General features: G+C 37.2%; 1 protein-coding gene across 1 annotated transcript; it reads left to right on the plus strand.

The window, feature by feature from the left end:
* The first annotated feature begins 1,479 nt into the window (after window positions 1-1,479).
* On the plus strand, window positions 1,480-20,961 carry shisa8b (shisa family member 8b). Its single transcript, XM_055177181.2, has 4 exons — window positions 1,480-2,815; window positions 10,928-11,046; window positions 16,551-16,673; window positions 19,343-20,961. The coding sequence occupies exons 1-4, from the start codon at window positions 2,256-2,258 to the stop codon at window positions 19,795-19,797; spliced, it is 1,257 nt and encodes a 418-aa protein (XP_055033156.2). The 5' UTR covers window positions 1,480-2,255; the 3' UTR covers window positions 19,798-20,961.
* Window positions 20,962-22,200: the final 1,239 nt, after the last annotated feature.

Consider the following 22,200-nt stretch of genomic DNA (forward strand, 5'->3'; position numbering starts at 1 on the left):
GGAGAATATGAACAACCCTTTTCCAGCGTGCGCTCGGCACACAAACAATTTTCCCGTCGTTAAATTAGCAAAAGTGGCATCGGACACACCCATTTAGACCGATCGTTAAAATAGGGCCCTTAGTCTTTACAGAATAAAACTATAAAATAACAGCCTCATCCTCATCAACCTTTTTCACTTTTTTTCCTTCAGATTTTGGTTACCAGAATGCTTTGCGTGCGGCTGTTATTTTTGTTTTATTCTGTAAAGATAAAGACTTGTTAATGTTAATAACATAAATTTAAATCTACAGTAAGTTACTGGCAAACAGCTGCCAATAATACTGTAATTTACTCAGTAGCCTACTTAAATGTATAATTTATTACACTGTCACAAAGACATCTATTTGAAGTGTCTGTCTCGTTGCTAGATTATTTTTACACTTCTTAATGAAAAGCCAAAATAATAATTTCAAAAAATCGGATCAAAAGTCATGTTTTTTTTGTATAATGTACAATCAGCTGTCATTATCACAAATCTGATCACCATTATCATCTTCAAATACTTTTAAAGTTATTACAAGATAAAATGCTTTGTGTTCTGAAAAAGGACAGTCTGTGATATAGCAAGATACGAGAGTATGTGAGAAAGATAGATAAATGGAGGAAACAAGAGAGATTTACTTCGAGAGGACCGAAGAGTTTTGTGTAATGTCTCTTCCATCCTGATCTTCTTCCTCTGCTCAGAACTCCAGGTTGTGCTTGTCAAATATTAACCTGATATAGAGTGCAGATCAAAGACATGAGCCTCCTCAGTACCTGTCATTTCTGCACAGAGGATGAAGAACAGAAGAACAAACACAGAGGAAGAAATATCTGCAACAACCAAAAGAGTTTTTACTCGTCTTGAAAATAAACATCTTATGGCCATGTGTAAAAAATCTGTTTACTTGGCATGTGAAATAAGGCACAGTGAAGAAAAAAGTGTTTGGTTATGGGCACAAGATGGATTTTGGAAATGTAAGAGGATTTTGAGAGGATGTAAGAAAGGCTTCTTTAATAAAGCACCTTAAAGTGTTTCTCATGTCTTGTTGATTTACAGTGGATGATTACAATAATTTTACATGCATTAAATTCAAAGTGACTCACAGTGCATTCAAGATACACATTTTATCAGTATTGGTGCTCCCAGGATCAAACCCATGAATCCATGTGCTGCTATTGCAATGCATGTGCTATAACATCTGGAATTGTGTTGATTTGAAATTCCCTAAGGTCAAGGGGCCTGAAACCAACTTACTAAAAATGATAGCTAGATGGATAAACTTCAAAAGAGTTTTGGTAATGGATATATCAAATCTTATACACTATTGTAGCTTAAATGCTACTGGATTAGATGAAAAAATAAACTGACATTTATACATAAAGATGTACATAAAGATGACTATCCAAATAGGAATATTTTCTTTTTATTTTCAATCTGTAAGTCTATTAAATTGCAAGATAAGTTTTTGCAGAATAGTGTCACTGCTTCCTTGTAATATTATATACAGTGTATGGATGAGAAATTTGCCCCCATCCCCTCCTCTCTTGCTCTCTTTTTTGTGATGTGCTGAACAAAGGGGAGGAGTTTGAATTTGAATCCTGAACTGTTGCTCTTTGCAAGGCTCAGAGAAATCAGTCTGAGTGCATCGCTGTGGATTTAAACACTCAGTCGCTGTGCTCTGTGCGCGAAGGGGATTTTTTGGGGGCAAGTTACAAAGATTGGTCGTTTATAGAAGTGAACAGAAAACTTTAACTACTGACACAAGTGTTGAGCTACAGTGATGGGATATGTAAAATGAAATGCATGCATGGATGAACAAGGGCTAAAGAACGAATGTCCAAGCATTTATTTTTTCTTTCTCAAAGGACAAAGGTAATGCTACTGTAATTAAAAAAACTGTAATTTTGTGTATTTTTTAAGAACTGTAAAACTGCATTTTTTGTTTGCATGTTTGGAGACAGAAAGTTGATTTAATTTTGAAACATTTAAAATTATTTAATTAGATTAAATATGAATGTTCATGCTTTAAAACAAAATTGCAATATTAATTTATTATTTTAATATAATAATAATTTTTATTATTTAAACTATCAGACCGCAGCTGGTGTTATGTGATAACCGAAAGATAAGTCATCAGCCATTCAACTTTTAAAACTGAAGACTTTTAGTATTTATTTCTAAGGATATACTCAGTTTAAAAGTCATTGTTAAATAGCTGTGTCGGATAAAGCATGGCTGGATATTGCTTTTTGCTACATCTTCTGCTGACTGGCATTCTGGGGTGGGCCACTAGAGCACAGGACGAAAGTACTACTGAGATGGACATCCAAACGGCCAATCAGACTGAAGATGCTTTGTTCATTTCTGTGACATCAGAGGGACCATTGTCTCTGACCACACCTGGAGAAGTGGAGGAGGACACTGTGCCACCCACTGGGACTCGTTGCCGAGGGTACTACGATGTGATGGGCCAGTGGGATCCTCCTTTTAATTGTAATGCGGGTATCTTCCTGTACTGTTGTGGGACCTGTTTCTATCGGTTTTGCTGTCAGTTCCGTCAGCAACGGCTGGAACAGACCTCTTGCTCTAATTATGACACTCCCATCTGGGCCAACACTGGAAAACCAGTGGCCACCAACACCGTGGTTCAGCCAGACCATGAGCGAGATCGCACCCATATGATTGTGTACATCATTTGTGGCGTGGTGGCCATCATGGTTCTGGTGGGAATCTTCACCAAACTGGGTCTGGAGAAGAGCCGTGGAGGCCAGAATGACCTCAGAAACTCCAGGTGAGAAGATACAAGAAAATGCATACTGATAAAAATGAGATACTCAAAAAATGAAACAATGAGAGTAAAATGAAAATGAGATACTCAAAACACGAGACAATGAGACTAAAATGATGAGATACTCAAAAAATGAGACAATAAGACTAAGATGATAATGAGATACTCAAAAAATTAGACAGTTAGACTAAGCTAACAATAAGATACTCAAGTAATGAGACAATAAGACTAAGATGATAATGAGATATTTAAAACAAAATAAGACTATGAGACTAAGATAACAATGTAATACTTAAGTAATGAGACGATGAGACTACAATGAAAATGGAATACTAAAAATGAGCCAATTAGACTAACCTAACAATGAGATACTTAAGTAAAGAGACAATGAGACTAAGATGATAATGATATACTCAAAACAAAATGAGACTATGAGACTAAGCTAACAATGAGATACTCAAGTAATGAGACAATAAGACTAAGATGATAATGAGATACTCAAAAAAATGAGACAATAAGACTACTCTACCAATGAGATACTTACGTAATGAGACAATGATACTAAGTTGATAAAGAGATACTCAAGCAAAATTAGACTATGAGACTAAGCTAACAATGAGATACTCAAGTAATGAGACAATGAGACTAAGATGATAATGAGATACTTAAAACAAAATGAGACTATGAGACTAAGCTAACAATGAGATACTCAAGTAATGAGACAAATATGATAAAGAGATACTCAAAACAAAATGAGACTATGAGACTAAGCTAACAATCAGATACTCAAGTAATGAGACAATGAGACTAAGATGATAAAGAGATACTCAAAACAAAATGAGACCATGAGACTAAGCTAACAATTAGATACTTAAGAAATGAGACAATGAGACTAAGTTGATAAAGAGATACTCAAGCAAAATTAGACTATGAGACTAAGCTAACAATGAGATACTCAAGTAATGAGACAATGAGACTAAGATGATAATGAGATACTTAAAACAAAATGAGACTATGAGACTAAGCTAACAATGAGATACTCAAGTAATGAGACAATGAGACAAAGATGATAAAGAGATACTCAAAACAAAATGAGACCATGAGACTAAGCTAACAATGAGATACTTAAGAAATGAGACAATGAGACTAAGTTGATAATGAGATACTCAAAACAAAATGAGACTATGAGACTAAGCTAACAATGAGATACTCAACTAATGAGACAATAAGACTAAAATGATAATGAGATACTCCAAAAATGAGACAATAAGACTAATCTAACAATGAGATACTGACGTAATGAGACAATGATACTAAGATGATAAAGAGATACTCAAGCAAAATGAGAATATGAGACTAAACTAACAATGAGATACTCAAGCATGAGACTAAGATGATAAAGAGATACTAAAAACAAAATGAGACTAAGCTAACAATGAGATACTCAAGTAATGATACAATAAGACTAAGATGATAATGAGATACTCAAAAAAAAGAGACAATAAGAGTAATCTAACAATGAGATACTTACGTAATGAGACAATGATACTAAAATGATAAAGAGATACTCAAGCAAAATGAGACTAAGCTAACAATGAGATACTCGAGTAATGAGACTAAAATGATAATGAGATACTCAAAAAATGAGACAATAAGACTAATCTAACAATGAGATACTTAAGTAATGAGACAATGAGTCTAAGATGATAATGAGATACTCAAAACACAATGAGACTATTAGACTAAGATAACAATGAGATAATCTAAAAATGAGAAAATGAAACTAAGATATCAATAAAATTAAAAAGCATAAAAACACACACAAATATTGGGTAAATTAGTCCTAATAGTTAAATATATGTTAATACACTATTATATATTTATACCCTGAAATATATTATTTTATTATACATTTCTTTAAATACATTTGCCACCATGGAAAAATATCTTTACTCATAATAAATGTTTGGAACACCTTCTTCATGAAGGATGCATGATGTTGCCTTTAGGCCAAAGTAAAAGAACCACGTGAATTTGCTACCTTTTACACCTATGACGGCTCAAAAATAAGTAGCTCACCAGCCTTTGGAACAGAGCTGAAGAAATGTTGTTATGGATATTTTGGCAAATTAAGTGTATTATCTTCAACAAATACAAAGCAGGCAACGAGTATCGGAGTGATGCTTCATTCAGTTCAGGGTACAGTCATTAATATTTATGGTAACTCTTTCAAATTTTAACAAACGTCTCTGCAATCGACATAAATAAAGCGTAGGAATGCTGTACTTAGGATAGCTTAATATTCATGCCGTCAATGCACATACAAAAAATATCAAAACACTATGCTCCTTGAGTATATCTTTTTTCTCCTGCCTAAATTCCCAGCTGTCCGCCATTCCATTCCCTTCAAAAGCTCATTTTTTCTTTTTCCTGTCCTAGCTTTCTATCTAACCTTTTCCTAAATATTCACAATCTCCATGAATATCAAATTACCTGTCATGAGCAATGAAACGAAGTAAAGAGAATGTATTACTCTCACACCACGTTCTGCAGAAACCCAGAAATGAAATGACCCAGTAATGCAAACTCCCTGACAGAGGTGAGCACACGTCCATGACAAAAATATTCCTCTGAAGATTAGCATTTCCCACACTTTGAACACTGCACACCAGATTAGCTCTTCTTACAAGATTATGCTCTCCTGAGATTAACACTCCGCTTTGAGATTAAACCAACTTTTCTAAAGATTCATATTTTCGGTCTACCTTCTCTAGAGAACATGCCATAAAGATAAACTGTAGAAATGAATTTTCCTGCTCCATATTATCCATGTCTTAATATTTAATTTAGTTTTATTTTATGTTAGATATCACACCGCTCAAATACCAATTTTGTGTTTATTGAATGATTATAGTGTTGCAACCATACCCAGATACATTTTAATAATGCCACATCGCGCATTTGCAGGAGCATCGCAATCCTTTACATGTTTGTAAATTGGGATGGGTTGTTCATTCAGAATGAATTGGATTGCTAAAAGGCCTGTTTACTTGCACATGCTCTGTATTGTTTTAGCACCTGATTTACACAAGCAACCAGGTGCAATTCAGGTAACAAAACAAGTGCACCCATAAAATGTGCTGAATGCAATGCAATTCACAATTTTGTTGGTCTGATATGAATGCTGGATTGAGGAGATGCATAAGACTAACAATTTGTGTCATATTTTCTAAAGATTGTACAGCATTGCTCCAGAACTGTGATCCAAGTACCTGATACAGCTCAGTTAAAAAGTGCATCTGGATTTAATCCTTTTATTCAATCGTTAAATCATCACCTAATGAATTACTGTCACTATGAGCAATAGAAACAAAATTGTATTTTATTTAAGTAATAGCATACATTTACAACCTGCTTTCAACATGAAATGAGATGTGTTTAGATAGATACTGAAAGCCATGATGATGCAGTAAGTCCCACCTCCTCCTAAGGAGTTTGTTTGATTTTTAACCTGTGGATCCAAACTCACTGAGTTGAATAAGATGAAACTGCTCATGGTTAGGCGGCATGTGTTTGCGTGTTAATGCGTCTTTCTTATTTTAGAGATGTCTCTCCTGGACCGTTGAGTCTTAGTGGGTGTGCACTGACATTTGCATCGGTCTGCCCCCCACTGCCTCTCTCTCATCTCCACTGTGACTTTAAGGAAGTCTGTGACCTTTGACAAACCACTCATAGGCACTCTTGGACTTTCTTTGCCCCTGCATGTTAAATAACAATGCAATGATACTGATTCCATTTGACATTAAAAAACAAGAATAATTCAGTTTTCCATTGCATTAAGCAAGGCAAAGCTATTCTTCCGGTAATATAATTACATATTTGCACATTATGAATAATGGCTGGTAAAATCACTCAACACCAATCTAAAGGTCTAAACTCCACTGACAGGACAGCTTCTGCACCGTTTTATCAGGATGACTGCATTGCATCCGGTTAAAGTACTGCATAAATTATATAGGGCAATAATTATTGCAATTAAATGAGACAAGGATACTAATTATTCTTGTGAATCATAAGAGACTGTTCTGTAATTTGTGTCTATCAGCTACAGTTGTGTAACTATCAGATCATTATTAAAACGGTGAACCTCATTAGGATCCCATTGTGTTCTACTGATATCTATAGCACTGTACAGGATTGAATGATTACACATTGTGTGACAATTCTGAACAGGAAAATAAACATATATATCATATATGCAGTTGCGGCCGGTGACTTCTTTTTTAAAGGGCGCTCGATGGGAAGTTCGTCACAACATGTATGTAGCCCATCGTGTGTGGTTCGTAGTTTCAAAATATGTGTTCTGTGCATCAAGAGATCCTATGTGCATCACGTGTCTTGTCAAAATAAGTGCCTGCTGCAGACACGTCTAAAGTGGTTTATGATAAAATAGACGCTCGCGTTTGCCAGATACTCGCATAATCTCATGCGTAATCAGAGTTTAGGGTTAAGGTAGTGTCTTGCGTGTATTTCGTGAACGTGAGCATCTCTTTTATCATAAACGGTTATGACGCGTTTGCAGCAGGCACTTATTTTGACAAAACACGTGATGCACATGGTTCACATGACGCCACAAACACATATTTTGAAAACACAAGCAACACACATGACACTCTGGACACTTATTTTGAATAAGCGTCCCTCGGATGAGCAGTCACGAGCCGCCACTGCATATATGACTACTTTTTGTTGTTATTGTAAGTAGAAATGATTTTTGTTGCAGAGCTGCCTTTCTTTCTTCCAAAATCATGTTTTTGTGCATTATACTGAAGGCTACTTACCTATACATCAGCAAGTTGATTGTCTCTCTAGGAAGCCTGTAAATGTTTCTGATAAAAAAAGCCTTTACAATGGACAGGCATCAGTGTTTTTTAAAGGAATTGTATGAAAAGTTTGAAAAAGTCAAACTTGCAAGACACACAAAATATGAAGGAAAGAAGAAAAATGTAACTGAATATGGGCTTTATACAGATCCACGTTTCAGTAAATGTAAATGTAAGTTGAAAAGCACAAACATTTTAATTTCCACTAATTTTAACTCTTATATTTCTCTTGACAGGAAAGACAAATATTCATAGCTATGTGTCAATAATAAATGTTGAAACATCCACAACTTTTAACAACAGTCTCATAAACTTTGTTTTTTAAACATAAATCTACCGAATGGTGTTTGTATACAAAAGTGCTTTGTATTACAGTATCTGCTTTGTACAATACACTGGTCTGCTGTCATTGCCTACTTTTAATGGATAAATGACAAGCATTTTTTCAGGACCACCAATGATTTTGACCCAGACCTGTTGAATTCAGCTCCAATATTGAGCCTAATGATCCTACTGTGTGAGTGGTCTGTCTCTTAGTGTCTATTAGTCTACAAGTTGTGAAGTTTACAAAAAATATTCATGCATCAATATCTCAGATATACTGTGAGAGGACAGCTGTTCAGGAATGCAGAATCCAATGACTGGTAGGTGTGAAAAGGTCTCCACAGGGACATCTACAATGGAGCAGATGATGTCTGTCTGAGTTATGGATTTCAAAAGCACAGGTGGTGATGTTGTACAGGATATCAACAAAATCTAATTGTAGTACATTACTATCTGTTGCAGATGTATTTTTACAGTCTGATAAGGTAACGTCATCTTGCGCCAAAAAAACATTGTGCCATATGTGCCATATTCTAAATATTTCTCTTTAAATGCGTTATGGGGCCTCAAAGTGTTTAATAAAGTTTTCAATGGGCAAAGTTTTGAACACAATTTTGTTATAATCTCTGTAAAAACTATAAAAACGTCAATTTGTGATTGCCTTGTCTTGTGCATGCCTACAGAATTTGCGTGACATCGCCAACTATTGCCCTGGCATGCATAATACAGTGTTTTCACAGATGTGAATGAGAATTGTTTTTACGATGTTGTCATCTTAATGCAATTCTCAAAAACCTTTTACTTTTTTAAAAAGGTTTTATCCAAAGCGACTGTTCTCTGAGAATCAATGAGGTTTGGGTTGCTAGCGCAATGCTGCATCAACTGAGCTACAACAACACTACATTGTTTTGAGTACTTTGTTGTCATTTAAACATACCTTTAATTTAAAGGGTAAAAATTTCTGTCATTATTTACTAAAAGTATTATCAAGTGACAGCTGAAAGTGTTTATATGACATTAGGGTTCATGGATTAATGGTCTATAATGATATTTATATAAGAATGATTCAAACTAAAGAGAGTCATTTCATACAAGATAACGTTTCGGTACTGCAGGATAAAGCCATGTTTCCCATATGAGGCTGACCTGGCCTGTCTTTCCTAACACACGTCATCCATGTGTTATATGACTCTATTATCATGCCTCTCTGATGTGTTGCTTTTATTATTTTGGGCTGCGGTGGCCTACAACCAGTGGCATCAGGCGGCCAGAGGGCAGAGAAATTGTGCTCGACAATCACATTAGATTTCATCACATACCCCTGTTGGTTAAGGGGTGTTGGAAGAAATTAGAGAGATCATCAGGGATCACAAGTGTAAGCTATAGGAAACAGGGCAATAATGGGTTGTCAAGGATTTGGAGAACAAAGCACTCAGGTATATAGGAAAGGGATTTGTGAACTCCAGGACAATAGGGTACAACAGATCCTTATTAACTAAAGTCCTGTGGATAGCAGGATTTATTTTCTTATGTAACTTACAGTAGGGCTGTGCAATTATTGTGCGATTAAAATATAAATGACCTGCTTCTGAACCGATGTGTTTGTAAGGCACCACTGCTTTACACATGTAGCCTATTGCAACACTTAATACACTTAATTTAAATATGCATTTATTTAACACTTAATAAAAGGGCTAAATAAATGCATGTCGTGTTAAATAATGGTGATTATGGAGCCAGCCTCTAGTGGCCAGTCAATGAATTGCAGTTTAAAGGCCAAATCACACTGGTGAGACAACTACCAACTCCAACAGACACCAACAGACACCCACATTCTAAAGTCTCATTTACTTTGATCCAACAACTGCCAAAAGGGGTTTCATACTGACCCAACAGACGCGTCACATAGGATGCGTAGGTCGCGATGCGCCTACAGGAGAATGTATTATGTAGCCCAAAAAATGCATTGCATTTTGACACAATGTGCATACCTTGAGCGTATGTGTACACGTACGAATAAACTATACTTTGCAAGGCTGTGCATCCAACCATGCGCGTACGTTCGCGTATATGTAAAAAACAGACTATACTCCGCGCTTAAGGAAAAAGCCAGGACAAGATTGGCAAGATCACAACACTGTTTATTGTAAGCCTCAGGGCACACAGATCCACACAGATAAGTTATAAAAACATGTTAAAATTGTTTAACTTAATTTTGTTAGGTTAAAGTAACTTAAAAATATGTGTTGATTTGACATCGTTTTTTACAGTGTAGGTTATTTTTAACCCAGCGTTGGGTCAAAAAAGGACGAACCTAAGGGTTTGAGGGTTTTAACGAATTTTTGGGTCAAATGTAAACTCTTTTCAACTGTGTGTATCTTTTTGCCCCAGCACTAACCCAGCATTTGAGTGTATTAAAACTAAATTCATTCTTGTGATGCCATTAGCCAATCAGCATTGTCATGACCCCAGTGAGATTAATCACAAGATTTACAGCTTTGGTTTTTGCCTCAGACCATCTTAGATGCATAACTTTAACTTGAGTAATCTGAAATGCTATTTACAAAAAAATGCACATGTACATATAAACAAGTGACGCTTTCACTTATTTACACAAAGCACATTTTGTTTAGCAAATAATGTTTGAAATTGGATTGTTGATCACAACAATCTCAAATGCATGTCAGGGCCCTAAATGTTAGTGTAGACCAGGGGGGGACTCCTGGTCCTGAAAAGGGCCACTGTCCTGCAGAAGTTTTCAGGATTACTTTGAAATTAAATGCAAGTGTTGGATTAGGTTTGGAACTAAACTCTCAGGACAGTTGCCCTCCAGGACCAGGATTCCCCACTCCTGGCACAGACTGTCACTACAAGTGTATTACAAGTTCCTACTGTGATCTCTGTGCAGAACACTACAGGAGTTTCTGAAACAGCCAGGTGGGGAGGTGAGTCCTGTGGATGGTCATCTAAACACGACCCCTATTGGAGCAAACGCCATCTCTGTCAGGATGCTTCGCAGCCGCAGTGGTGAGCTCACCAGTTTTAATCTCTTTTCTTACACAACTGTTTTTCTCTAATTTAAACAATTAGGGTAAGAGATCACCTTTTATACATCACCTTTAAAATAAACCCCCTCAGTGTCTGAATGCCTATGCCCAGAAGGCAGTAACCTTTTCTTAGAAGCAGTGCATGCTGGGTAGCTTGGCAGACCAGCAGTCTAGTGGGTTCAGTAATGGGAATCTGAGGATTGTGCGTTCTAGTATGAATAATCACAGTGAAAGTTAAAGACCATGGGCCCTATATTAACGATCTAAGCTCATTGTCTAAAGCGCATGGTCTAAACGGGCATGTCCGATTCCACTTTTGCTAATTTAATGATGGGAAAAATAGTTTATGCGCCAAGCACACGGCCTAAATGGGTTGTTCCTATTCTCGTAATGAGTGATGGGTGTGTTTTGGGTGTAACATGCAATAAACCAATGAGAGTCTCAGCTCTCATCCCCTTTAAAAGCAAGTTGCACATGGCGCCATGCCGATTCGTTGTTAAGGAAGCGGAATTTGTAAACTGAAAAACAAAGCGGAGAAAGAACACCAGCAGTTTAAGATTGATATTAAAAAATTGCGTTGTTTTCATTTGTATTGAAATTGTTATTTTTTGGTATTAAAACCTTTAAAAGTCATTTTCTTTCAGTCGTGGAAGTAAAATTAGCTGGCTTTTAATTGCTGTAAATGAATGGATAGCCTACATGATGTGTAATCTCAAAGAATAATTTACAGATATTACAAAGGTTTGTATTCTAAAAAAACTTTATTTGTAACAAACAAGAGATAAAGAATTTACAAACGTGTGTAGACGTTTCAGCACTGGGACAGTGGCGGGAGTGCTTTGAAAAGCACTACTTAAAAAAGAGATAAATAGGATGGCAAAAGATTTGTCCTTAGGTTAGTTTAACATTCATGGCATCATTGCATTAACTACAATAACATTCTGGAGCGTTCTTTTTTTCTCAGCTCCCAATTCTCCTCCTTTATTCCTTTCCAAATCTCATCCTGTGATTCCCTCTGCTTGCTTTACAAAATAAACCTTTATGGTTGTGAGTAATAGGAGTACACGAGGGCTCTGAAAAAGTGAAGTTGACATGCATGTGAACCCAAGTCTGATGTTGAGTATGATGAATAAAGGAAAACACATAAAAGTATAAAAATGAGTAGAAATGAACTCAACAGAATCTTCATTAGTGCATCTCACAAAACAAGTCTATTTTTAACCTAAAAAATAGCTTTGTACATCTTGCCATTCATATCTGAGAGATAATCTTGATAAAGTGCCTTCATCACCCCACCTTCCCATTCCCCCCCAGATAATTTCCATTTCTTCCCATGCACCAAAAGAAACTATCTGTAACCTCATTTTCTTGCTTGCTCATCTACACATGCAAGCAAGGTTTCTCATCTCTGATTTCACTCAGTGGATTTACACAAGCGTGAGATGCAGCGAGCTCCAGACCGACACTTGATGTGGGGTTTATGCTGATAAGCGGCGTCTGTGCCGTGCTTAAGCAGCACACTCTCCTTTGCACTTTAAAGAGAGGATTTAAGTTTCGCTTTGAGGTGCTTAGAGGTTTTAATGATGTGCCTGTACATATCTCGGCATACTTTTTACATCCTTAGCAACAGTATGAAGATTATAACACTTTTGCTGTTTTATATGCTACAGTGGAAAGGAGATGCGTTAATACTCAGTTCAAAAGGGCTGACATCTCTTCATGGAGGCTTAGATTTGCAAGACGATCCACAAAAATGATCACTAGAATTAAAATTCAGGCATTAGAACTTGTAAACTAAATGTGCATTTACATACCACAGCACAAAGACATGCAGTACTGACAAATTGAAGCCTTGCTTTACATGTTATTACACACAAACTCATACATCACACTGCAGCATCAAAGAGGTCTTTCAGACTTCTTCACGCTTCAGGCCTGTGGGATTTCACTGAAGACTGTGAACAATGATGCACAAGTATACAGATCTCACATTAGTGCGTCCTTGTTGCACATTCTCAATTCCCTATTCAAATCAGTCCCATCCTGAAACATGACTGGCAGGTTATTGACCTTATACAGGCATGATGGTTCTATTTTAGACAGTTTTGGGTTGTCCATTAGTTTTGAGCTATACTTTAGTTTGTCCCTAAAGCCATTAAAAGCTCAGCTAAATGGTTATTTATTTTAAACCCATTAGTTCTCTTCATATTCTACATGGCTACAGCTGCAACGTAAAAAAAAGGGAAAATTAAAAGCAACTAATTTTTTTATATTTGCTGCAGGAATTAAATATAAAAGTTATATAAAGTTTAACATACTCCAAATGGACTAAAGCAACTATCATATCACTGTCTTTTAGGCAATAATAGAATAGAATAATAGAATAGAATAGAATAGAATAGAATAGAATAGATGTAAAAACTAGCATAGATAAATGTAGCATAATAAACCACTCTTGCGCGCACTGCACACCGCCTTAACAAAGATTATATAACGCATCAAAAGATGTTATTAGCCCACTGGGCTTCCCTGTAAGAGATTTAACTTCAAAGGTCTAGTCAGAAATATCTAATGATGTAAATGTGCAAATAAGACTCACTTTTCTATCTTTCGTGCAGTTGGATCACACACTTTATATTATAAATGCGTCAGGCCTGATTTGTCTTTCTGATGGTAAGTCTTGCTTAATGAACAAACCCTTCGTGAGGTTTTTCTTTCTCTCCACATTATCAAACCGGCTGAAAGTGCCATGAGGGCAACTAGATGGTAAATGGTCTCCGTCAGAAAAAATGTCAAAATATGTACCCCAGCTGTCACTGGGGCGGTACCATTTTAAAAAGTGCAGTTTTTCACCCTAAAGAGTTCATAGAAGTACCTCAGAGGTACATACTGGTACTAAAGAGTGCACATTAGTACCTCAAAGATACATATTAGTGTAGATATACGCTCTAAAAACAAATGGTGCTAAATAGCACTAAAAGTGGTTCACTGTTTTGTAATCATAGGGGAACCATTTTAAGTGCCATATAGCACCTGTAGTACCTGTGTAGGTAGTACCTGTAGTACCCCCGTACTTTATACACTCACCTAAAGGATTATTAGGAACACCATACTAATACTGTGTTTGACCCCCTTTCGCCTTCAGAACTGCCTTGGCATTGATTCAACAAGGTGCTGAAAGCATTCCTTAGAAATGTTGGCCTATATTGATAGGATAGCATCTTGTAGTTGATGGAGATTTGTGGGATGCACATCCAGGGCACGAAGCTCCCTTTCCACCACATCCCAAAGATGCTCTATTGGGTTGAGATCTGGTGACTGTGGGGGCCATTTTAGTACAGTGAACTCATTGTCATGTTCAAGAAACCAATTTGAATAATTCGAGCTTTGTGACATGGTGCATAATCCTGCTGGAAGTAGCCATCAGAGGATGGGTACATGGTGGTCATAAAGGGATGGACATGGTCAGAAACAATGCTCAGGTAGGCCGTGGCATTTAAACGATGCCCAATTGGCACTAAGGGGTCTAAAGTTTGCCAAGAAAACATCCCCCACACCATTACACCACCACTACCAGCCTGCACAGTGGTAACAAGGCATGATGGATCCATGTTCTCATTCTGAATGTCTCAACAGAAATCGAGACTTATCAGACCAGGCAACATTTTTCCAGTCTTCAACTGTCCAATTTTGGTAAACTCTTGCAAATTGTAGCCTCTTTTTTCTATTTGCAGTGGAGATGAGTTGTACCCGGTGGGGTCTTCTGCTGTTGTAGTCCATCCGCCTCAAGGTTGTGCGTGTTGTGGCTTCACAAATGCTTTGCTGCATACCTCGGTTGTAATGAGTGGTTATTTCAGTCAAAGTTGCTCTTCTATCAGCTTGAATCAGTCGGCCCATTCTCCTCTGACCTCTAGCATCAACAAGGCATTTTCACCCACAGGACTGCCGCGTACTGGATGTTTTTCCTTTTCACACCATTCTTTGTAAACCCTAGAAATGGTTTGTAAACCCTAGAAATGGTCAGTAACTGAGCAGATGTGAAAATACTCAGACCGGCCTGTCTGGCACCAACAACCATGCCACGATAAAAATTGCTTAAATCACCTTTTTCCCCATTCTGACATTCAGTTTGGAGTTCAAAAGATTGTATTTACCAGGACCGCACTACTAAATGCATTGAAACAACTGCCATTTGATTGATTGATTAGATAATTGCATTACTGAGAAATTGAACAGGTGTTCCTAATAATCCTTTAAGTGAGTGTAGGTGCTATATACTGTAACACTAAACATGGTTTTTTTACAGTGTACTGTAGAACTGAATGAATTTTTTATTGAACATCGGATTATGTTTTAAAGAGATTTTTATGTATTTTCTTTTAGAGCCATATTTTTCTGTTGAATATTATGAAGTGTTTTCTGAGAGCTGCATTCTTTTAAATATTAAATGTGTCCTATACCTTGTCTAAAAGAGATGTAGAAATGTCCCAAAGCAGCATAATGGTTCAACTAATTTAAACTGCATGCAGTTAAACTTCAAATTATTCCCTTGTGTCCTTACCTTGGAGTCAGAACAGGGTGCGCTCTTTTTTTTCAACTTGGGACGGGATCTAAACGTACTTGTCTGAATTAACACAACTGAAGGGAATGCTCTTGGCTTTCATGTAACATTCATAAAGCATAAAAAATTGTTGTTTAGCACCATTAGGAGATGACAGAGTAATTTTAGTATGTGTTACACAGGTTTACCCTAAAACAACAGCTGTCCACATCTCTCAGACCGCCCGCGTTAAATGAAACGTGACTAATGAGTAATGGAACAAACAGAAACGAAAAACAAAACAAAAAACATCATCTAATATTGCATCAATGTCCTTCCTGTGCTGTCACCCACAGCTTAGAAGTAAAAATAGGTCATCCAGACTGGGGCATCTGATTTGAGTGCTCAGTCTGAACAACATCTTTGTAGTCAATATAGGATGGGTGACGGAGTGCCGCATATAGAGCAAATTTAAATAGGTTTTATAGTTCAACACAGTGACTCGACGCATGACATACATTGCACCAAAGTCTTCCGACACCTAATGTAACAGTGTCCTAGTTTAAATATGCTAATGAGTATTCATTGGGTAAATATATAAACATATGAAGGGCTCAGATGCAAATGCCGCTAAACGCCACGTCCATTAAAAAATTAGATAATGATATTAACCGAATGCTCTCGGGCACAAACTATATACGTTAACCATTTACTTATAAAATCCACTTAATCCCGGCCTAGTTATTAATGTTTTTTGGCGTATTAATTACCATTTGTAAAACCATGGTTAAACTATACAGTAGCAAAACAATTATTAATTTGTGGTAAGTAACCATGTTTTTTGGGTTTTATTTGTAGCACTACCATGCTTAATTTAAACTGTGACTATATTAATAGATCTGCATGACTTTTTAATGTTTTTTGACCCTTCTTCTGTATTCCAGAGCAGTACCATCTAAACAATGCTGGCTTCTGTTTTGGTTCACCCGTCGGACTGCCCCAACCTCAAAGCAACCTCAGTTTACCAGGCCTTACGCTAAATAAATACAACTCTCTAAGAGCAGTTGGTAAGAAAAGCAACATGCTAGTGTGCAAACACCATTCACAAACAGAACTGTTTCATGCTCTGTTGAGTGCCATGAAGTCTGAGTTTGATTGACAGAATAAGGGAAGCCCTTTGGTGTAAATGGGTCACATTTAGGGCTGTATAACAAGGTTACTCAGAGTCACCCCAAAGTACTCAAATAACATCCTGTTTGCCCGCAGCAACGCTTTTACACAGTTCACACATATTTTTTGTCTCAGTATGCGAAACGTGTTGCTTATATAATGCAACACAGGATGTTTTGCCATCATCACATCTTTTATTTATATTCATATTTACTTTTTGCAAGAGAAGTGTAATTTGAAAACTTTAATATCGTATTTTAAGGTTATATTTCTTATAAAGCTTTGTCTTACCTTCAGTCAAGTAGATGCTTTATAAAGAATTCACGAGTCTTGGTCCTTGCTTAAGTCACATATAAAAACATAAAAATATTTTCTAATTTAATTTTACATTTTTATCAAAATATACAAAAATATATGTGTTGAAATATGTTTATAAAAATGCGTTTTACACCAATATATTTTTATTTTTCAATATATAAAAATAAATATACTTTAAAGCATTTATATTCATGTCGATTTGAAAGACAAACTTTGTGTTACAAATCTGTAGGTTTAAAAAGGTTCAAATTAAATATATTTTCAACTTAAAAAATATACTTAAAATTTTATATTTTATACATACATATATATTTTATACTTTATACATTTTATACAAACTGGCCTTATTTTGGCCATGAAAAAATATTTTTTTTCCGTATGGGTTTTAAAATTAGAAATTAATTTGTTGGCCCTGCAATACATTTTGAAATACATTCTCATATATAAAGGTTAAAACTAAATATTTTCAAATTTAAAAATATATTTAATTAAACGTTACTTTCTACACAATGTATTAGCAGAGCAAATTTTTTTTCTTTTTTGCTGTATGGGTTGTTTGGAAGTCAAATATTGTTACTGTTCTTAGTCTACTAAGTTTGAGATTAGTTAAAGGTGCAGTGTGTACATTTTAGCTGCATCTAGTGGTGAGGTTGCGAATTGCAACCAACGGCTTAGTCCACTGCTAACCCCTTGCTTTTGAAACACATAGAGAAGCTGCCACCGGACATACATGTCATCGTCGGAGACAACTTAGTAAAAAAATTATCCATTTAGGGCTTCTGTAGAACAATGGCGGCACAAAATGGCGACTTCCATGTAAGGGGACCCTCTTTCTATGTAGATAAAAAGGTCTCGTTCTAAGGTAATAAACACATAACGGTTCATTATGAAAGGGGTTTATACACCCCTGATAATATAGTTTTGTATATTACTTTGCATTTCTGTCAAGAGACCCTTCTAAAAATTACACACTGCCCCTTTAAACAAGATGTAAAATAATAAACAACTATTCTTGCATTTTGCTTAATATTAACTAATTTATAATGAATGACAGTGAAGGAGGTTTTGGGCATGATATGCATTGGCTGTTGTCCCTTGTTTATGTACTTTAGGCAGAAACACTTGCCTGCTAGATACGGGGACAATCACAGTAACAAAATCACAATGATGCACACATAATGCACCTACAATATGTATGTAAACAGAACACGTCTGTACCTAAATTTATGGCCCTGTTTACACCTGGTATTAAGATTCGTTTTGGTCAATCGGATCACAAGTGCTAACTACAGGCGTAATCAAGGTGTGAAACATTTTGAGCTTGTCCACTTTGACCACATTCAGCGGTAGTCGAAAACATATTAGACTGGATTGCTTTGGTGGTGTAGACGCTCATGTGGTTGGACACTCTCGTCCACTTGTGATCAGATCAACCAAGACGCATCTTAATACCAGGTGTAAATGTGCTTTGTCTATGTAACAAAGGTTCAGAAGGTCTACAATCACGATAATAGTGGTGATGATGATGGTTATGCACTTTGACAGTACAGCCAATGGGGTAAGCTTGGGGTTTTTCAGCTGTCATCTATCTGAATCTCTTGTGGCAAGAGAAAAGTAATAAATGAGAGAATAGATGCTAAAAATGTGTTTACAATAATGGATTTGATGAGGCTATGACCAAAATGCTTCTGCTGTGTTTGTATCTTCCTTGGGTGCATATAAGTACATTGTGTCCCCTGGCATACACTCACAACACATGTACACACCTTATAAAACCTTCTGATTTACTCATACAATACAAGAACAAAAAGGACAAGTGCATCAATGGATGTTAATGCAATGAGACTCGAAGGTTACTAAAGTGAGAAGAGAGATACCTCATATGTCCAAGGAATGACCTTTAAATATTTCAGGCTAGACAGGCTCTCATAGACCTCTCGGCAGGAAACAAAGGAATATATAGACAATGATGTTGCAGGTGCTTCATTAAAACTTAAAGGCTGAAGCTCATGGTTGAACTGGATGGTGCGGCGGCTTTCTGTTTGTGCATAATGTACAGTATTTAGTGTAATATAGTATACCAGGTTTATGGTTGTACTTCTGTGTGTAGCTTCACCATTAGATGACTAACAACACTGCTTCGCTGATCCATCAAATGATAGATAGTATTAGACATTTATGTTAGATACATTCATATTTTTTTGTACATTTGTTGCCTCTCTAACTTCTTGCTGCTTCTCCTTAACAGCTGATACTGCGACTCGAGGCTACTACAAGAGTTATCCACTAATGGATTTCTCTCAACATCAATCCCCTCCTGCACACCTCAAACCGATCCAGATGTACCCAAAAGACAAGTCCTACCTACACCAAGTCCTGCCTTCACATGACATCCATTCCCCCCTTTCCATCTCAATCCCGACCAACCAACTGCAGAGGTCCAGTATCCCAAAGACCATCACCCATCCTCAGCTTTCCAGATCATCCTTTAAAGCTTGGGATTCTGGGCAAAGACACATCTACCGACAGACGTCACATCCAGGGCACTCCAATCGCAGACAGACTTCGATCAACAGGAGGCAGTTCAGTGAGGGAACACTGCCCGAGTTCCAGTACTCAGGCTATGGAGGACACCCTTTGTATCAGCCCCATCCCACACTTAAGGCCTACCAAACAAACAGCAAGACAGAGGTCACTGTCTGAGCAAATTGCACAAAGACAACAGTGTCATGATTGTGTGGTCACCTCTACTGGTTCGTTATTTAACTCCCTTATGTTTCGGTTCATTTTGATCCCAGTTTCATTCCAGGGATCTGGGGTTTGTGTTACAGCAGCAGCACGCTCTCTACATCAGGAACGCAAGACCCCTGTGGCCACATTAACTCAATGGGAACAACACCATTATATCCCGTCAGCCTAAATCAGTGAGACATTTTCCTGGTCATCTTTACATAAACATGACCTCAGGATTAGTTATGTGGATAAAAGACATTTGTTGTCCTGCACAAGAACATGGATGGAAAGCACGGTGGCCGGTGACTTATTTTTCGAGGGCGCACGATGCGAAGCTCGTCACAACATGTGTTTGGCCCGTCATGTGTGTGGTTCGTCCTTTCAAGGTGTGTGTTCTGTGTGTCGTGTGAACCATGTGCATCGTGCGTCTTGTCAAAGTGACTGCCTGCTGCAGACGAGTCTAGAGTTTATGATAAAAGTGAAGCTCACATTTGCCAGATACTCAATCTCATGTGTAATCAGAGTTTACTTTTAAGGGAGTGTCTTGCGAATATTTTATGAACGTGAGCGTCTCTTTTATCATAAACCGGTTTGACACATGTCCAGCAGGCACTTATTTTGACAAGATGCAGTGTCGGCGCCAGAGAATACAGAATGAGGGGGCCTCCTATTTTACTGGTGGGGCACCTGGTTCATCTTATTATTTTATTATTATTATTACTACATGGCACTGTAAAATGCTTGGTACTGATTGGCCACTGGCCAGTCGCAACATTCAAAGGTATTTTATTCCTTGAACAACCGCCTGAAACACAGCCTCACCCGGACGCGAGTGCGAGCGAGTCACGTTAACAGGGACAGTTTAATACCTACGAATTAATACAGAATAAATATGCATAATTAATAACGTATATGAGATTGTATTTACAATGATTAAACCGAATGTTCCTCTTTTGACTTTTAACTTGTTTTAACGCGTCTGGAAACGTTTTGCCAGAAGGTTTGCATTTCTTAAAAATAAGCTAATAAAAGACATCAAATCAAAATGTTATGTCTATATATTTACTCATATAGCAACTAGCCGTGAAATTAGCAGGATTGATACAGCCAGCCAAGTTGTTGTCGCAAATAAATCCCTCACTATAGTAAAAACATAACTTATAATGACGTTAAAGTGAAAGACTGGATAACTCACGCAAATAATAAAGACCAGTACATAACCAAATAACAGCAAAAGAAAACAATGTTACTGACATATCTAACACCAGAATGAACTATGCGTTTACCTTCAGAAGAGCTGCAGGCGACGAGAGGACTTTTTTAAACTTTTTAAGAAGGTCCTATTATTTGTCGCGAAATTTCTTCGTCTTGCTCAAATGCCAAGACTTACAAGTATACATTATTTAGACAGAAAATGAGTTGGCGATTGAGCCCCCGAACGTGACAGTAACTTTCAGTGCAGACAAAACACTGGGGATACCTTTAAGAATTTGTGTTGTTCAAATGTAGTGGCTGCGTGTATGTAACTGGCTGACTATGTTAGCATTTGTTACCTTTTTATCATCCGCCTCGGCTATCGTGACGGTAGTTGTAACAGTTCACTCGGGTTTGTTTACACGCAGTGATGAGCAGACAATGTGGTTCCGAAGCACATTTTTTTTATTTCCAACGAAACAGTCTCCATCGCTTTCTTATCAGGTTTACAACATCTGAACACGCGGGTGGCAGGGCAAAACTTGCAAATAAACTTGAGATAAACATGAAAACAGCTCGTATTTCCTTCTGTGTATCACTATTAACAACGCACATGCGAACACAGCGCTCCTCGACTACATTATCCAGAGTTCAGCACGGTCTGCACTACAAGCCCCGCATTCTTAAACATTGTGGGTTAGTATTTTAATTATTATTTTTTATTAATTATACTCCGAATTTTATTCAGTATTCATTGTATAACCAAATGTATTTGCAGCACATTTTTTTAATTATTAAGTTCATTGTTATTTTGAGAAGTAAGGGGGCACAGTGACTCAAGTGGCCGGGCCATGCCCCCTAGGGCCCGCTCGTGGCGCCGACACTGACAAGATGCGTGATGCATGTGGTTGGCATGACCCAACAAACATGTATTTTGGAATGACGAGCAATACACACGACACTCCAAACACATATTTTGAATGCGCGCCCCTCAGAAGAGAAGTCACCCGCTGCCACTAATGGTGCATTTAAGTCAGGAGTGGGGAACCCTGGGTCCTGGAGGGCCACCGTCCCGCAGAGTTTAGTTCCAACCCTAACCAAACACACCTGAATTTCATTTCCAAGTAATCCTGAAGCCTTGAATACGATTTTTCAGGTGTGTTTAATTAGGGTTGGAAC

This window comes from Misgurnus anguillicaudatus, chromosome 4 (assembly GCF_027580225.2).
Source record: "Misgurnus anguillicaudatus chromosome 4, ASM2758022v2, whole genome shotgun sequence".
Lineage (NCBI taxonomy): Eukaryota > Metazoa > Chordata > Actinopteri > Cypriniformes > Cobitidae > Misgurnus > Misgurnus anguillicaudatus.